Below are 18,814 nucleotides of genomic sequence, written 5' to 3' on the forward strand. Positions count from 1 at the left end.
AAATAACCTGGATAATAAATTAAATGCTGTCAAAGGCAAATTTAGGGAAAATTTGCCGACATTTCCGTTATAATTACGAGAGAGAGAAATCAATAAACTTACATTAATGATCAAAAATAACAAAAAAATGCCTGTTTTAAAAATTTAAAATATGATTTTTTATCCGCTGTATCTTCACAAGGATTGGACATGGTCTATATAGAAAATTTTATACAAAACAAGCTAAACCCGACAATCTTCGTTTTGTTTTTTCTTCGTTTCTTGACGTTTTTAGCTTGTTAGCTTTTTCAGCATCCTGTGATCAAAATTTGATTTCACGCTCCTTTTCCCATACAATCTGCAGCTTTTCCAGAATCGGTTCCAGAGTGGCCAAAGTTGTCCCTTTTTGGCGTGAGAACCTTTCTTGGACTCATACGAACCCAACGCAACAAAGAGCAACTCGATCCGACGCTCCGTGTTGAGCTGATTCGCGTTCGAACAAAACAGTCAAAATTATGTTTATATATAGATTGTCAAAAACAAAAACAAAAAAAATTAAAAATGTTTGTACCAGCCTAAATTAATTCCAAAATGTTCATCGAATTTTCTTCAAATACTAATCTCTTCCTTTTCTCTCCTTCTTCTCCAGTCCATCTACTACGCCCTGTTCGGCAAACCCAAGAAGGACCTGTACGGCGAGCTGGCAATGGTCACCGGCGGTGGCGGAGGTCTAGGTCGACTGCTGGCAATGCGGCTGACTAAACTCGGTGCCAAAGTGATCGTCTGGGACATCAACCAAGATGGTGAGTATCATCTCCGAAAACGTCCTCGCCTTTTCTTGCCTTTTGTCCATCAAACGAATACTTACACTTTTGTTACGTGGTGGGGCTTACGAATTAGACCCCCCCCCCCCTTTCCCTTAAGGGGGGTTATGAAGAAATGTTTCGAAACTGTTGGAGTTTTAGTGCCGGTTGGTAGCCTTACCCACGACTCAAAACAAAACAAAAAAAATGCTGCTTTAAGGCTTATGAGGTAACGTGAGCAGGTACCGAGTACTTACGGCAAGTACTCTCCAAATGCCTTTGCCTTGATTTAATTGAGATAAATACGATCCGCGAGCGCGCACAGTTGCGGCGTTAGATGATGAAGGAGGTTCAGTTCAGGCACGACGGCGGTGTGACTTTGCACAACAATTGGACAGGCACGATTCAACCTGGGCGTGACCTCCGAGACTTCAAGAGGACAAGTGGAGTGTGTCTTGGCTAGAAAAAAAACTGACAGTGCAGTGTCAAGTAGATAGACAGAACCGTACGGGACCTGGAGATTGCCGTTGCATCAACAAAACTTACAGATTCAATTATTGTTCACGCGGCAAGGTCAACCGGTCGTCGGTGTTGAGAAGGGCGCTCGTTGAAGGGGGTTAACCCTTCATGAGCAGGATTTTTTCCGTACTTGAACTACGTCGTAAAGTTGGTTTTATTAGAGGGTTCTCAGCTAAGTAACAGACAACAATGTTAGTTTTTCTTAGTTGACTGTGAACAACAAAAGAAATACTAATGTTAAAATATCAACCGGTTATTCAAAGTTGAAACTCTAACTTCTCAAGAAATCAAACTAATGATGAGCTAATAATTACACAAATTTCCAACTCGATTCAAACAAGTCATCGTACAATTATTCGCTAATGAATTGCCGCACAAATGAATCCTAATTGAAGCAAATATGACTTGTAATAAGAGTTAGAGAGTGAAATGCACAAATCATGCCGAATGTTCGAACACCACAGCGAAGCCCGTACGTTTTTTCAACCCATCGCCGCGACGCCGCGATCCAACAGCCAAGGTCAAGAGTAATTGAAGGTTCAACCCCTCGGCCGTCGTCCATCATCTCTGCGAGGCTCTCGTGACATGTCAGGCCCATTGTCAGCATCCCTACTACTCGAGAGAGCTTGCTCGCGAGAGGACATCCACTGTGCGTAAAGTTCTGTAATTAATGCGACTTTTGTACCTCTCGCTGTGACCATGATCTCACGAACCCCGCAAAGGAGTCAACAAGGCGGTCGCGCGCGGTGATCTCGAAACCATGACCAATGGGGGCCTCGCAGAAAGGTGAAAATGCCAACTTGAAGTCATAATGTCCACCTCATTTTGGTCATAAAACGAGAAATATTTCTGTCTGGTCTCGATGTTCAGCTCAGGGGCTTGCAAGAGAGGTCTACAAAAGAATAGCACAAAAGTGGCGGAGAACGCGCATAAATTTCTTTCAGTGACCTTCCGGTGAAACGGCAACCGCCGTTGGACATGTCTATCTTGAAGTCTGTTTCTTGAGGGTCAGACCCGATTAAAACGTTGTTGCAATCATATAACTATAAAATGTATGGTTATTACTGTTCTTCAACCATAAAATGGTAGATTTACGCTTATGAACTTGACATATCCCATTGTTTAGTGATATTTGAAAATAACTTTAAATTCTAAAGTATTATAGTTTGTAATTCTGCTAGGGATGCGAGCCAATCTTGCCAGCGCGCCGGTCAGTCGGTGGCGTCAGAGAAATTTTTGCTTGTTTTTATTACTTCTTCAGAACTTGCTGTCGTTACCTGGGGCGTGATGCAAGTTCAACGAAATGGAAAGGAGTGCATGTTTCCTTTTTTGGCGCGGCAGATTACACCGCCTGACCTCGTTGACCTTTGTGCGTCGTGCTGATTATAGCTGAGGGGATTTCTGTTGATGAGTTGTGGTTCTGGTTTAAAGTACTGCAAGATATTGCGAAATAGTGAATTATCATTTGGACAATTGTTAAATTAAGTCTTAACAATGTGAAAATTGGTACACACATTTTGTCATATTTGATGCTGTTCAAATTCATTTTGTTTGGATTTTTTCGAAATACAGTTAACACTTGATTATCCGAAGTTCTTTTGAACATCGAAAAAATATTATTTTCTAGATCAGCGAACTCAAATTAGTCGAATTCATTGCCATATTGGCCACCATTTTCTTTTACATATTTCCAGTTCACCTTATAACTTTATTGAGGTCATATTTGAACTCAACATCCCAAATCAAACAACAAATTTGTTTTTCTTAATAAGAATATCCTAAATGAATCATAAAACAACTTCGGCAAAGTAGTAGATTTACTTTTAAGAAAAAATATGACTATAACAAGCATATTTTACCGTACCGGAGAAATGATTTTATTCACAAAAATTGAAGTGAAACAAAATTCATTCAAAATTATGTTTAATCTAAAATCACACAATTGTATGCCACTTACTGGCCAAAAAGATCAAATTTAATGCACTTTTAATCATAATTTCTATTTTGCGAGACCATTTCTAATCAATTTATTGGCACACACATCCACACACAAGATGAGAGCTTAACTGCTTAACGAAAGTCGTCATCAATATCTTTTCACTTGCGCTAACGTTTTCAAAGCGCTTAAGATATGAAATTACTTCCAACTACCGGCAACACGTTCTTTTGAACATTAGTTAGTCACTCACTTGAAAAATAATCCCGAAACATGTAAATAATTAGCAAGCGCCACCAAAAATCAAACGCGCCGAGTCTTTTGACGTTTGACTTTTGACGACCCATTCCAATCGAAGGCTGAAGAAAACCGAGCGAACAAAGCGTGGCCACCAACACCACCAGCAGCGCCTGTTGGAGTGAGCCAGTGATGCCAGGAAACTTTCTCTATAAATGCTACTTTTGTGAGTGTTCGCTTAAAATTTCATCACAATTGACAGAACTAAGCAGACCCAAAAGAGCGCTGGAAAAAAAAGAACTAGGCTGAAAATAGGAAAATTGGCGTGGCCCAATGCATTTTCGTCTGATTAGAATACTTTTGAGAAATCATTTTTTAAATGCTTGTAAATAAAATAAAACAACTTTTTTAAAAGTGAAAATAAACAGAAATGTTCACAAAAAGTTGCTCTACTCGTTGGTGTACATGGTTTTGGTAAATTTCAAGGAACACTCCAGATTATCCAGCATCATTGAAACACGACCGCATATTAGGCTTAAAATGGGCATATTTCCCCTATTACACATTTTTTTACACAAAATCTGTCACCATTTCCTAATGAATATTACCATCATTTTTTTTCTGTGTTTATAACGATGTAGGGGAAGGTGGGGCAAGACGACCATATGGGGCAAGAGGAACAATCGCTTGTACGGCCGTAATTTTTACAATTTTGATTATTTTCAGTACACTAAATCCCCCATGTGCGCTCTTTTTGGGGGGGCGCACACCGGGGGAGAGCGCAATTCGGGGGAGCGTTATTTCGGGGTTTGAGCGCAAATGGGGGGAGCGTTATTTCGGGGTTTGAGCGCAAACGGGGGGAGCGTTATTTCGGGGTTTTGGCGTAAAATGGGGTTTTCTTTTTTAATGTACTTTATTTACATATAAATGAAACATTTGTATAAGGGGTCATCCACAAAACACGAATAAGGGGCCATCCACAAATCTGGGTATCCAAGAACTCCCGGATGTCATGCCCTAGATATCTACCTGATCATCGAGGGTCTATATGGGTCTATTAACCATCGGTATAGCTTCAGGTAGCTTCAGTAAACCACGATGGATACTCTGGGGTACGTTGGATTGTTATGGGTCCTCCAGGAACTCCATGGAGTTATGACCTGATGATCTACCTGATCAACGGGGGTCTATATTGGTATATTAACCATCGGTATAGCTTCAGGTAGCTTCAGTGAACCACGATGGATACTCTGGGGTACGTTGGATTGTTATGGGTCCTCCAGGAACTCCAGGGAGTTATGACCTGATGATCTACCTGATCAACGAGGGTCTATATTGGTATATTAACCATCGGTATAGCTTCAGGTAGCTTCAGTGAACCACGATGGATATCCTTCGCCATGTTGGATTATTATAGGTCCTCCAGGAACTCCATGGAGTTATGACCTGATGGTCTACCTGATCAACAGGGGTCTATATTGGTATATTAACCATCGGTATAGCTTCAGGTAGCTTCAGTGAATCACGATGGATACCCTTCGCCATGTTGGATTATTATGGATCCTCCAGGAACTCCCGGGAGTTATGACCTGATCTACCTGCTCAACGGGGTTCTATATGGGTGTATTAACCATCGGTATAGCTTCAGGTAGCTTCAGTAAAACACGATGGATACTCTGGGATACGTTGGATTGTTATGGGTCCTCCAGGAACTCCCGGGAGTTATGACCTGATAATCTACCTGATCAACGAGGGTCTATATTGGTATATTAACCATCGGTATAGCTTCAGGTAGCTTCAGTGAACCACGATGGATATCCTTCGCCATGTTGGATTAATATGGGTCCTCCAGGAACTCCCGAGAGTTATGACCTAATGATCTACCTGATCAACGGGGGTCTAAATTGGTATATTAACCATCGGTATAGCTTCCGGTAGCTTCAGTGAATCACGATGGATACTCTTCGCCATGTTGGATTATTATGGGTCCTCCAGGAACTCCCGGGAGTTATGACCTGATCTACCTGCTCAACGGGGTTCTATATGGGTGTATTAACCATCGGTATAGCTTCAGGTAGCTTCAGTAAACCACGATGGATACTCTGGGGTACGTTGGATTGTTATCGGTCCTCCAAGAACTCCAGGGAGTTATGACCTGATGATATACCTGATCAACGGGGTTCTATATTGGTATATTAACCATCGGTATTGCTTCAGGTAGCTTCAGTGAACCACCATGGACATTCTGGGGTACGTTGGATTGTTATGGGTCCTCCAGGAACTCCCGGGAGATATGACCTGATGATCTACCTGATCAACGGGGGTCTATATGCATAAACTATACATCGGTATAGCTTCAGGTAGCTTCACTGCACCATGATGGATGCTCTGGAGTTCGTTGGATTGTTGGACACATATAGACCAACCCTCGTTGATCAGGTAGATCATCAGGTCATAACTCCCTGGAGTTCCTGGAGGACCGATAACAATCCAACGTACCCCAGAGTATCCATCGTGGTTTACTGAAGCTACCTGAAGCTATACCGATGGTTAATACACCCATATAGAACCCCGTTGAGCAGGTAGATCAGGTCATAACTCCCGAGAGTTCCTGGAGGACCCATAATAATCCAACATGGCGATCGTGATTCACTGAAGCTACCTGAAGCTATACCGATGGTTAATATACCAATATAGACCCCTGTTGATCAGGTAGATCATCAGGTCAAAACTCCATGGAGTTCCTGGAGGACCTATAATAATCCAACATGGCTAAGGGTATCCATGGTGGTTCACTGAAGCTACCTGAAGCTATACCGATGGTTAATATACCAATATAGACCCCCGTTGATCAGGTAGATCATCAGGTCATAACTCCATGGAGTTCCTGGAGGACCCATAACAATCCAACGTACCCCAGAGTATCCATCGTGGTTTACTGAAGCTACCTGAAGCTATACCAATGGTTAATAGACCCATATAGACCCTCGATGATCAGGTAGATATCTAGGGCATGACTTCCGGGAGTTCTTGGATACCCAGATTTGTGGATGGCCCCTTATTCGTGTTTTGTGGATGACCCCTTATACAAATGTTTCATTCATATGTAAATAAAGTACATTTAAAAAGAAAACCCCATTTTACGCCAAAACCCCGAAATAGCGCTCCCCCGATTTGCGCCAATTAGAGCGTTATTTGGGGGGAGCGTTATTTCGGGGTTTGAGCGCAATTCGGGGGGCGCAAAACGGGGGAGGCGCAATCGGGGGGAGCGTATTTAGGGGATTTAGTGTATGAGGAATTGTTGCTAGCAATGCAATTAGCTGATTCTACTACCACATAACCGGCAAAACGACGTAAACGCCACGGGGCATTAGATTTAATGAAGTTTTTTCAAAACCTTTGTTTTCTTATAATATTTGGAAAGTACAAAATAAGGCTTAGGGTTCGTTTTAAGGCTCATTTTATCAAAATGCTATTTTTCCTAGATCAGTAGTGTCCCTACCAATGACATGCACCTATTACAAAGTATGATTTAACTTTTGGTTATTTTTGTTGAGAGCTTTTAAAAAATATTGTTCAGTTGGGGCAAGTGTACCATATGGATTTTTAGTATGGAAAAAAATACGAATTGCTGTAACAACATATTTTATTGGGAAATAAATACAGCAAAGCACTTTAAACTGATAAACAATTGTTAAAAAAAATTGTCCATGCAAAATATAGTGATATTATGAAAATTTACTATTTATCATCTAAGTAATATTTTTTTCGTAAAAACGATAAAATTTTTAGTAAAATATTATTATTTAATCTAAAAATGGAAGAAACCTTTCAAATACATTCTAATCTGATGTATCTAAGTGATAACAGTTCAATTGTTAGCAAATTAACATGTTTTTTCATGCATTGTTCCTCTTGCCCCAACGGGTTGTTCGTCTTGCCCCACTAGTTGAGTAGAACGTACGGAAAATCAAAAATTTTAAAATCAATTTTTTTACATTAAAAAACAGGATTTTTTAAAAACTTGTTCTTACAAAGTCTTAGTCCAGACCTAGAATAAGATGATTATAATAAAATCCGACAGATTTTTTAACTTTTTAATCGAATATAACGAGCATTTCCTTAGCTTGTTACACTTGCCCCACTTTCCCCTACTTTATCAAAAATCTTGAATGTCATTATCGATTGCAAATCTGATTTGCATTTGAATAAGATTTTTGATATTCAGTTGATTTTTTTTAAATCTATTTTTTTGCATAATTTTATTCTAAACTCTTAAGCAATAGATTTTTGGTCTCTTAAAACTTATTTAGAAAAATGAAATTCAAAAATATATACTTCTGGAATTACACCTTAAAAGATGAAAAATTGATAACAAAAAACGTTATTTTTTACATGTACCTATTTTGTCTGAAAAGTTCTGATCATAAATTACAATTTGCTGAAGACACCAAACATAAAATTCCTTTTCATTCATTTTCAAGATACAGATTTTCGAATATTCACATGCCCATTTTGAATGATCAGCCCACAAATTGTATGGAGCCTACAAAGAATGCAAATGCTTAGACAATGTTTCATTCACATCAATTAATAACAAAATTGAAAATCACGAAAAAATCAAAAATCTGCCGAATTAATCAACAGAAAAATAAACAGAAAACCGTATATTTCCATTTTATTTCATTTTTAATTAATACATTGGTGAAATTGATTGATTTGTTCTACTATTGAAGTGTCATCTTAGATTTTTCCGTTTGTTTTACCTCACAAAATGTTTCTCAGCAACACCAAGTCCGATTTTCTAGGTTTTTGGAGTAAAACTGTCACATGTTGAATTGAATTGTTTTGCGCAGTTTATTTAGTAACTTGAAATCAGAGATATTCCATTGTTTAGTGATATTTTAAAATAACTTTAAATTCTAAAGTATTATAGTTTGTAATTCTGCTAGGGATGCGAGCCAATCTCGCCAGCGCGCCGGTTAGTCGATGGCGTCAGAGAAATTTTTGCTTGTTTTTATTACTTCTTCAGAACATGTGACAGTTTTATTTTCTTCAAATTGGCCAGATCACTTACACAGAAAAAAAATGATGGTAATATTCATCAGGAAATTGTGACAGATTTTGTGTCAAAAAAATTTGTAACATTCCATCAAGAATTGATGAATATTCATCAGTTTCTGATTAATTTTCATCAGGTTCTTATTTTTACACATTTTTATGTAATATTTCAGAGAAAAGCGGCAATATTCATCCAACCAAAATTGAAACCTTCCAAAATTATTTTTTTTTTCTTTCTGTGCATGATAAAGATAAAAAAACACTAATTTTTAATACCAAAATCTATTATCTAGAAAACTGTTAAATTACCTAAAATTGGCGGTACGATGAACAAGAATAAACTTCATAACTGAATTAGTAAGTTTTTAATGTATTTGGCAACATTCTGTTTACCAAACAGTTCAGCAGTTGAAAACTCGTCAATCTTCGCCTAATTCGGTAAAACAATCTAAATGTTAACAAATTAGGTTTCTTATTAGATAAAGCAAAACTTTCAGTCCATAATTTATAAAAGTACACAATCGGCTATACGAGCACGAAAGACCTAGTAATGTTCTTGAGTCGTTATCAAGTGCATTCCCCCTTCTATTAGCACTAAAGCTTCCTTGAACTAGTATGATAATGCCATTTCAACACATCTTGCCGATTGAGTTAATCAATTTCAAATATTGTTCATGGTTCACAACAACCTTATCGCACTTTTGAACTACTTTATACTGAAAGAACTGCATGTTTTGTAATTGGATTTGAACGTGAAGTTACAAACTACGGACATTTGTTAACGAACATGTTAACACATAAAGCTTAATTTAATGCTTGTCTAAATATTGAGAAACCGATTCAACAACGATCTTGGCACACAGTCACAGCCACATGTCGCTACAAGTCATAGCAATTTGAATGATTTATGATTGTAAAACCCAAGGTTACCAGGTCTGAAGAGAAAAAATCTGTCAAAAAATCTGGGAAAAATCTGGCAAGCCACTTTTCTCAAAGTAATAAGCAATGTTTTGTTCAAAAACAGTGTATTTTCACTTTTTATACATTATAGCTTCACAAAATAAACAAAATAGGTCAATAAAACAATGTGTGGAAGAAATAGAAAATTATTTTTTTCTAATTGGCCCTCAAAAAATCTGGCAATGCCAGATTTATCTGGCAACCTGGCACCCCTGGTAAAACCCCACAATTAAGCCGCTGAGCTTTTTATCGACTTGAGTAACACATTGTATCTCTTCTTTACAGGTATCGACGAAACGGTCAAAATAGTCCAATCCATGGGTGGATTCTGCAAAGGCTACAAGGTGGACATCTCCAACAAGGATCAGGTGTACAAATACGCCGACTTGGTGCGCGAAGAAGTCGGTGAGGTAAGTGCGACTCTAATCAGCTTTCTAAATAAAGGGGCCAAGCTAAGGTTATTGGTGCGGGGGGTTTTCCGACAAAGAAAAGCTGCAAATGGAATTAGACCGGTCGGTCAGGCAAGTTCAGCGCTCCAGAAAAATAGAAATCAATACTTTGTGCGCGCTGTATACTCTACATGTCTAGGCAGAACCATTAGAATTATTCAAAGCGGTTGTTTTGCATACAATCAGTTCCACCCCGGTCTCACTTTTAAAACTCGCAGCGATCATTGGTATGCCAAAGGGCTGCTTGCAGATATGTGAGACTTGCCATTTTTACGACCGGTGCCAATCTGTGATCTTGGCAGATATTCGACGGTCATTAGCATGCAAACCTTGATTAGGGTGTTTCCGTTCTGCCCGCAGTTTTCGCATGGCAATCACTTTTGTGATTTCAATTATAGTTACTTATCGCGTATGGGAACACCTTTCATGCTCGTGCTGCACCGTAATGACGACCTTTGCAAGTCCACGTTTGATTAATCTCCAACACACACACACACACACGCACGTGAACAACTGCTCGTGCTTTTTCTTGTCATCAAGCCATGAATCGCACCGGAAGCTTGTGCGATCTTGGTGCATTGATAGGTCTTGCAGGTCAATGCGATTAACTTATTGACCCCTCGATGCAATCGAGACGGTGTTTGTTTCCCGTATAAAGATACAATGTTTAATAGCTTTTGTTTTTGCTGCTGCTTTAAAATTGAACGTCTCAATTTGTGAACATGTTTTTTTAATGTACAGACTATAAATTCTAGCTCTAAACCTTGAAGAGAAAGAATTTTAGTGCCAAAGGGACTTTTATTTAAAATTGTATGCCGAATAAGATGGGGTACTGAAAATTTCGTAAAAAAAACTATTCTTCATCAAAACATTAATCCGTAAACTGGGGTCAATCGGGACACATGGGGCGAATTGGGACAGCAGTTTTAACCATGTTGGAGCACAATATTTTGATTTTTCTGGCTGGTTTCGGTTAGAACAGACTCAGGCCAACAAAATGTGTACATCCATTTCCAAATTTAAAGCTTAAAGTGCTCTAAAAACTGCTGTCCCTATTCAGACTGTAGTCCCGATTCACCCCAGATTACGGTTCTAAAACCGATTCCATTTTTTGTACTCAACTTTCAAAAATTGAGGTATATTAATTATATTTCGAAATTAATGCTTTTTTCAAGTCTGCAATTTGGGTTATTGCAGATTCGAAAAATACAGAAAATTTCCTTTAAATTGAAATATCTCTCATTTTTTTACAGTAGAGAAACATAAAATCGATGCTGTGGTGTTAACTTGTTGTACGTCGCTTTCGAAGCTGAAATTTCGGAAGGTTGAATATTACCTCTTTTATGCTGTAATTTTACCTCAATTTAGCCTGAAAAAGTGCCATTAAACCAGAAAAGTGGTAAGTGGTACGACAAGTTAGGGGTTAGGGGACAAGTTTCTGATTAGTATTTTGCAAGAGAATTGTGTATATTAGCAACTTAAATGGTCAAAATGAGTGTGAGGATCAATTAATGGCTTAACTGCTTGTAAAAAATTATTCAAATCGTACCAAATCAAAAACATTTATTTTAGTATTTTTTGTTGAGAAGTATTTTTGTAATCAAAGTGTTTGGACAGTGAAAATCTATGCTTCACAACAATAAAATTGCTTTTAAATTTGTTTCAGTGACCATACAGTTGAAATTGAAAAAAAATCATGTAGAAATAATGTTTTTCGTGGCAAATAACTTATTCCAGAACAAGTTTTTTTAACGATATTTTTCATATTTAACTCTTTTACGCCCTTGGTAGCCCACGTGCTTTATTAATTAAACTAAATAACTTCAAACAGTAATTTCCCGAATACTTTAAAACAAATTCTTCTCGAACACCCTTTTTGAAAAAAATAATTATATCAATTAAATTTTCATCCAATTTGGTAAAGGTAAACAAAACTGTTAAACAAATCTCAATTTTGATCTCGGCCGGAAGAGGTGAATATCTTATTTTCAAATGATATAACAAAAAAATTCGTTAAAATAGGTTGCAAAAATAAAATAGTTAATATTCATTCTATAATAGCGTAATTTTTGTTGCCTAACATATTAGCAAACAATATTATAAAAAAATATATATTCTCTGAATCAAACCTTGACATGAAATTTCCAGACAAGCTGATTAGTTCAAAATAAACAGAAGATTGAAATGAATAATATCAAATCAGGTCAGGGCTGTGGAGTCGGAGTCGGAGTCGGAGCCGGAGTCGGGTCTTTTTGGGGACCTGGAGTCGGAGTCGTCAAAACTCTAACAGCTGGAGCCGGAGTCGGCTAAATTTTAAGAGCTGGAGTCGGAGTCGGAGTCGGAGCCGAGGATTTCTGATAACCCGGAGTCGGAGTCGGAGCCGGAGTTATCTTAAAACATCTTATATTTTTAATTGATTTATCACATGCCATTGTGTTTTTGAAGCTTTTTATTGTGATTGAAAAGCTCTAATTGTGTTATTACACTATACTCACTAAATGATAACCTCTTACCCAAGTATGTAGTATCATAATTAAAAAAAAAATATTGGTTATGTAGTCAGACATATCTAATTGATTCTTGAATGCTTCCTTTTGCCTATATTTATGTGCCCTTTCAATTCCAATTTGACCAAATTTCATCCAGTTATTTCTGAAAAAAGTACACACACAGTCATCTTTTACCCCGATAGCATATGTCTTGGTACGAGGTACATAAAAAGATTAAAAATAGTAATCACTGTTTTTGCAAATCGAAAAAGAGTCACTGACAGTTTAACTTTTGTAACAAATAATCAACGATAATAACAATCTCTTACTTGGAACTCAACATGCGCATTTTGTTTATCACTAAGTACAAGAAAATCAATATGCTGCATTTAAAATAATTGAAACTAACAAAAAATATCAAAAGAAGTTGCAACAAATTTTGAATTAATTATTGATTGTTGATGTTGATGTTGATTTTAGTTTAACTATTTTGATATCGTTGCAAATTATCGTTGAACAAATCTCAAGAATTCAGTACATAAATGAACTAATTAAAAAAAAATATAGAACAAAATGTAGGATTTAAATTTATTTTTCAAATATTATACAAAAAACAAAATCAAAATATTATCAACTGGTACGAATTTTCTCATACTGTATGTCCCACGCCAATATGACGCAAGGTGATAATCATTGCATAACAATGTACCTTAAAAAATTAAATATTTGTGACCTAGAAAATATTTTACTTGTGGATATTTGTTTTTTATTATATTTTAAGTTTTTTCATATATTTTGATGGAGGCGCAAGATCATTCATAAAGCTTCGTTTTAGGTGAAGATTCACGAAGTATCGTGCGCCTCCTTTTTAAAGTATATAAAATTTTAAAATTAAAATAAATTAAAAATTTCCAGGGTAAAATATTTTCCATGTCACAGATGTTTGAAAAGGACATCTTAAGCGTCCTTTCCACGAAGAAATTGTTTAGATACATTGATTTGCAATAATAATCTCCTTCAGCCATGGCGTGATGTCCATGTACGTCTTAAAAAAAAAACAAAAAAAAATGTTTCGTTTAAAATTGTCATTTTAAAAACAAGGTGCCTGTCACTGTGCTTCTTACAAATGTCAGCCTGAAAGTGAGCAAATTGAATTTTAATGTTCAATAGATCATTAAGGCCAGGTTTCTTTTAGTTATTCTTTCAAAAATAACAATTTAATATTTAAATTTATTAGCTTTGAAAAAAATATTTTCAAATTTGAGGTTAAGCAAATAAATCCAAATTTACTTACAAAACTGTTCTTCTCAAAATGCCTCTAAAACTGAAGATATTTTTTGATTTCTGTTTCCATAACGTATAAAACTTGTAACCTAGAAACTTTTTTTCCGTTTATTTACTTTACTTTACTTTTACTTAACTTATTTTTCTTGAGAAAAACATGACGCTTAGAGAGTATTCAAATAATCCTATTTATCAATGTTTTAAAAATAATTAACTAATAATAGTTAACTAATTTTTGAAACATTTAAAAATATGTGGAGTCGGAGTCGGAGTCGGAGCCAACCATTTGTTGAAAGCTTGAGTCGGAGTCGGAGTCGGAGTCGGCTAGAGTTGGTAGGCCTGAGTCGGAGTCGGAGTCGGAGCCAACCATTTGTTGAAAGCCGGAACCGGAGTCGGAGTCGGAGTCGGCTAATCTGAGAAAGCCGGAGTCGGAGTCGGAGTCGTTTGAAATATGACCCGACTCCGCAGCCCTGAATCAGGTGCTCTAATTATTATTTTTTGTATAATTTTGAAACATTGGTTCCAAGAAGGTAGGAAAATGTATACTTCCGCTTGTATTTCGGGAAACGGGAAATATTTTTTCCGGTAAATCCCGGGATTTTTTTTCCGGAACGGGAAATTGGACGCTCTACTTTCATTTATTGACAGTCGGGTAACACAAAAAGGAAGCAGTTTGAAAATATTTTTTGATGAAAAAAAGACTTAATATTGATTAAGAATAAAGAGAAAATTATTTCGGTTTTTTGAAACATTCCATGGTTACTTTTAAGAATGTAATTAACGAAAGAGATTTGCATGCATTATTCACGAGTTATTAGAATGTTACGAAGGAGCTTTTTTTTTAAAGAAATGATTTTGTTTAAATTTGACCAGTTTTTCAGCAATTCAGCAGAATAAATAACTGAATACTATTCATATCATCAATTTTGCTGAAAAATCAGTAAATCTGTCAAAACGAGTTGACAGTTATGGAAAGTCACAACATAATCAGGATTGACAAAAAAGTTGATTAAACATGGGTATTAAAACCCGATTGCTTTGTTTCAAATGTGATTTGAGAAATAAATTTGTAAAAAAACTACTGACAAGAAAAAACAAATCAGGATAACTGAAACGCAGACATGATTGCTGAAACTTCAACAAATAATCTGTCAAATTGACAGAACATTCACTAAATCATAATTCAGTGAAATCTTAACTGATTAAAATTCAGTAACACTTGACTGAATTTCAGCGATTAAAAATTGATGTGTACATTTTAAAAATATTTTCCAGAAAAAACAAATTCTTGGTTTATGAGATAATGGTTTGCAATTTTGAATCTTTAATGAAATATTAGCAAAAAATAAGATGAAATACTCTTTGTTTCCATTTCATGAATACAGTGCCATCCCGTTTTTGGCAACAAAACATTTCGGCACATTTCCTCCCGTCAAAAATGACTGTTGAATGAGACTTAATTTTCTTTTAAATTATTGATCGAAAACCAATATTCACGCAATAATAAACAATTTAAAAATTGACATTGTTTTGGGGCAAGCAGAAATGTTTGATCAAATCACTTCCAAGATTTTAGTTTTTTTTTTTTTTTTGTAAATGTGGTATTTTTTCTAAACTCAATAGTATTTAATTGATAAAACAAAATTATTGTTAAATAAAATTTTGATAAATAAAAATTATATCTCAAGAATTTATCAAAAAATTATTCTAAAATCATTGCCGAAAATTGATATTCATACATTCAAATTGAGATCAATAAATGCCATATTAATTCCAGTAATTACTTCAAAAGGATGTTACTTACCCTAGGAATCACTAAAAAAAATTCCACAACCGTCTAATCCGCCGCTTGCAACCCCGCTTGTAATCGCTTTTAATAGCCCTCTAATCAGTAACCTTGGCTCCCTGAACTCAATTTCAATTAATACAAGTGGGGAGATGGAGGCAGTGAAGTTATCTCATCCGAAGCCTTAATTTGCACATTGCAATGGAGTGTACCGCACCTTAATTCAACCTATCCACCTGTCCTGTGCAATTATCCCCGGAAAGTGATCATGACTGACCTTCCGTCTCTCTCTCTCTTCGCAGGTATCGTTGCTGTTCAACAACGCTGGCGTTGTGTCGGGCAGGGCACTTCTCGACACCCCGGATCACCTCATCGAGCGGTCCTTCAACGTGAACATTCTCGCACATTTCTGGGTAAGATACTTGATCAATTTTTTTTTTCTTCAAGAATTGCTCTGCTCCAAGATGAGATTCGGGGATGATCTCACGCTGGATTATGTCTAAATTGAGTGGTACTCGATTACCCAGTTTTTTTGTCGGTATTCATTAACTCATTGTGATAAGTCATCATCCGGGTGAATCTCCGCAAGTCACGCAAGATTCTCCGCCAAAGGAACTTTGTCTAGAAGTCGCGGGTACGTGACTTGCGCAGTCAAGTACCCTCCTCCCGAATGGGACATCGACTTACACCGGCTAAGAATACCAAATCAGATATGCCCAACTCAGCGAGGTGTAAAAATAGCTTCAAGAAGTCTTCTTCAATGACTGAAACCGAAAGCACACATTCTTTCTTTAACGATCCTCATTTGGCTTTCTTCCGCATTTGTTCATCCCTCAAACACAGACGACAAAAGCCTTCCTGCCGTCGATGTTGGAACGCGATCACGGCCACATTGTGACGATCGCTTCGCTCGCGGGCCACGTCGGGATCTCCAAGCTGGTGGACTACTGTTCGAGCAAGTTCGCCGCGGTACGTATGAAGCGGCTAGGGAGCGATTGGGACTGAGAATACTAATTGTGCGTTTGGGGATTTTTGGGGCGTTTTCTTTCAGGTTGGATTCGATGAAGCGCTGCGGATAGAGCTGGAGTACATGGGAGCCCATGGAGTCTTCACGACCGTGATCTGTCCGTACTTTATCCAGGCGACGGGAATGTTCGACGATGTGCATTCGAGGTAATTGACGGAAATTATGCGTGCCAAATATTTTAGTCTTAATTTTTAATTTTTGTTCATTCTTTTTAGGTGGGTCCCAACACTCGATTCCAACACGGTGGCGGATAAAATCATCGAAGCTGTACAAAAGAACGAAAAATATGCCATCATTCCGGGGTACCTCCGTGCCATGCTAGCCATCAAATGGTAATATTTCACCTGCATTCCATAACTCAGAGTGCACCCACTAACCCTTCACCTTCCAGGATCTTCCCCTGGGGCTGCAACTCGGGCTTCCTGCGGCGGCTGGTGCCGGACGCGACCCCGCAGCACGCCGTCACCCCCGTCCAGACGCCGAACGGGGTCAAACTGAACGGCAGCAGTGAGCACCCGCTGTCCGCGGACAACAACAACACCAAGTCGGCGCCCCTCCTCGTGCACCGGTTATCGACCGGCGAGCGGGTGCTTTAAGTTGGGTCAAATAGCGAGAGGAGTAACTCCTGAAGCACACTACTGATTACTTAGAACTGAGAGATTCAAGTCGGGGGAAGAAGGAGCAGCAGCAGAACTTGGGAATAAGCATACACAATGGATTGAAAGGTGTCAAACTGGTTTTCCCTAACATTCCAGAGTTTAAGTTTTTAAAGCAGTGCGTACTTTAAGTTAGCTTGTAAGCGAGAGCGAAAGAGTCCAATTATGGAAGAAAATATGGATAAAAAAAGTCAAATGTGATTTGCCTTCTTGGAAAAGAAAGAAATTTGAAATGTGATTAAGCCAGGTTAGAATGTAAACGAAGCTGGATCATTCCTATTTGTGGGGTGTAGAGTAGCATATAAGGTCACATCACCTAGTTGTTAGTTAGTAAGCGAACCTTCCTGTGAATCTTCCTACCGAAACCGTTTTTTTTTTTCGTCTCAACCATCTTGCCCAAAACCACAGCCACATCTCCAAAGAGACAGAGTCGACAGAAAATGTGCTAGAATGTATAGATTTCAAAGCGTAAGATGGAGCTAAAATAATATCGCCATCCCGCAAGGAAAACACTTAAAATGCTTTCTTTTGTCCTCCCCAGATCGAAGACAGGTACGAAAGTGGATCCCAACCGAATCTGTCCCATTCCATACAGAAATCCCGTTTTGATGAACTGAACCTCTTCCTTCACCTCCTCATCCTTTGCCAAGTCCTTCCATTTTTAATGTGAATGTTTTAGTACAATATAATGTGGATGTAGAAATATTCTGAAAATAAACCGTTCTTACTGTGAAACTGTTTTGTTTTCTTAGCTTCCTGTCGATCTATCACAATTATAATAATATTTGAAAAAAATCACAAGAAAAAAAGGGGCTAAAAACATTGTTATAAAACTATACTTTCATTGAAAATCTTAAACAAAAATTGAATTGAGTAAAATAATCATTTATTAAATATCTCATTTTTGGAATTGTTTTGGATATCCAAAAATGCCATATTGTGAGCTATAACACATGATATTAAAATTAATTTTGCAATGTTGCCAGATTTTAATAACAATCATGATTTTACGATTGGTAAAAAAAAGCAAAATTAATTTCGGATTCGTTTTAAGATTTTAATAAACTTTGCAAGTTAAGTAACGTAAAATTGTTTTTTTTTCAGTTGTAATATCCTTTAGAAGTTATGACCAAGCTGGACCATCCTTGATTTTTTTTTTCCAATACATTTTTCTTTCAAGACATTGAGTATTGGTACAAAGGTTGCTAAAGCAGGTATTAGACTATGACAAACAAAAACAAAACAAATTAGACTAGACACAAACCAACAAATTTTTGTGTGACATAATTGGACATAATGTGGACAATAATTGGATCGCCTGTTTATCTTATACATTTTTTTTTTTGTAAAATGTACATTTTATTCATTGCCCTATACTTTTATTTGAAATAATAATAGCTAGGTAATTCTAACTGTTCGTTACATTTTGTTTTCAATAGCATTCCATGAGCATAAAAAATATGTGTGGAAGGGCAACTACAAATCCAGAGTTTTTTTTTTGAAAAGTTCCTATAAGCTATTGTGTTTAATATGTTTATACAGCAATTTGAAAAGGGCACAAACCGAAAAAAAAGTTCTCCGATCGGGCTCAACATTTTTGTGGGGGTTCCTTGGCCAAAATAATTAGA

At 37.1% G+C, this 18,814-nt stretch overlaps 1 protein-coding gene across 1 annotated transcript in view; it reads left to right on the plus strand.

The window, feature by feature from the left end:
* LOC120425339 (short-chain dehydrogenase/reductase family 16C member 6) overlaps positions 1-17,921 on the plus strand; it is a 35,463-nt gene extending 17,542 nt beyond the window's left edge. The window contains exons 3-9 of the mRNA XM_039589831.2: positions 629-782; positions 9,781-9,905; positions 15,806-15,916; positions 16,347-16,472; positions 16,555-16,676; positions 16,746-16,862; positions 16,922-17,921. Coding sequence (XP_039445765.1) covers positions 629-782; positions 9,781-9,905; positions 15,806-15,916; positions 16,347-16,472; positions 16,555-16,676; positions 16,746-16,862; positions 16,922-17,126 — 960 coding nt within the window. The 3' untranslated portion in view covers positions 17,127-17,921. The remainder of the gene's footprint in view (positions 1-628; positions 783-9,780; positions 9,906-15,805; positions 15,917-16,346; positions 16,473-16,554; positions 16,677-16,745; positions 16,863-16,921) is intronic.
* The last annotated feature ends 893 nt before the right edge of the window (positions 17,922-18,814 follow it).

This window comes from Culex pipiens, chromosome 2 (genome assembly GCF_016801865.2).
Source record: "Culex pipiens pallens isolate TS chromosome 2, TS_CPP_V2, whole genome shotgun sequence".
NCBI classification, from domain to species: domain Eukaryota; kingdom Metazoa; phylum Arthropoda; class Insecta; order Diptera; family Culicidae; genus Culex; species Culex pipiens.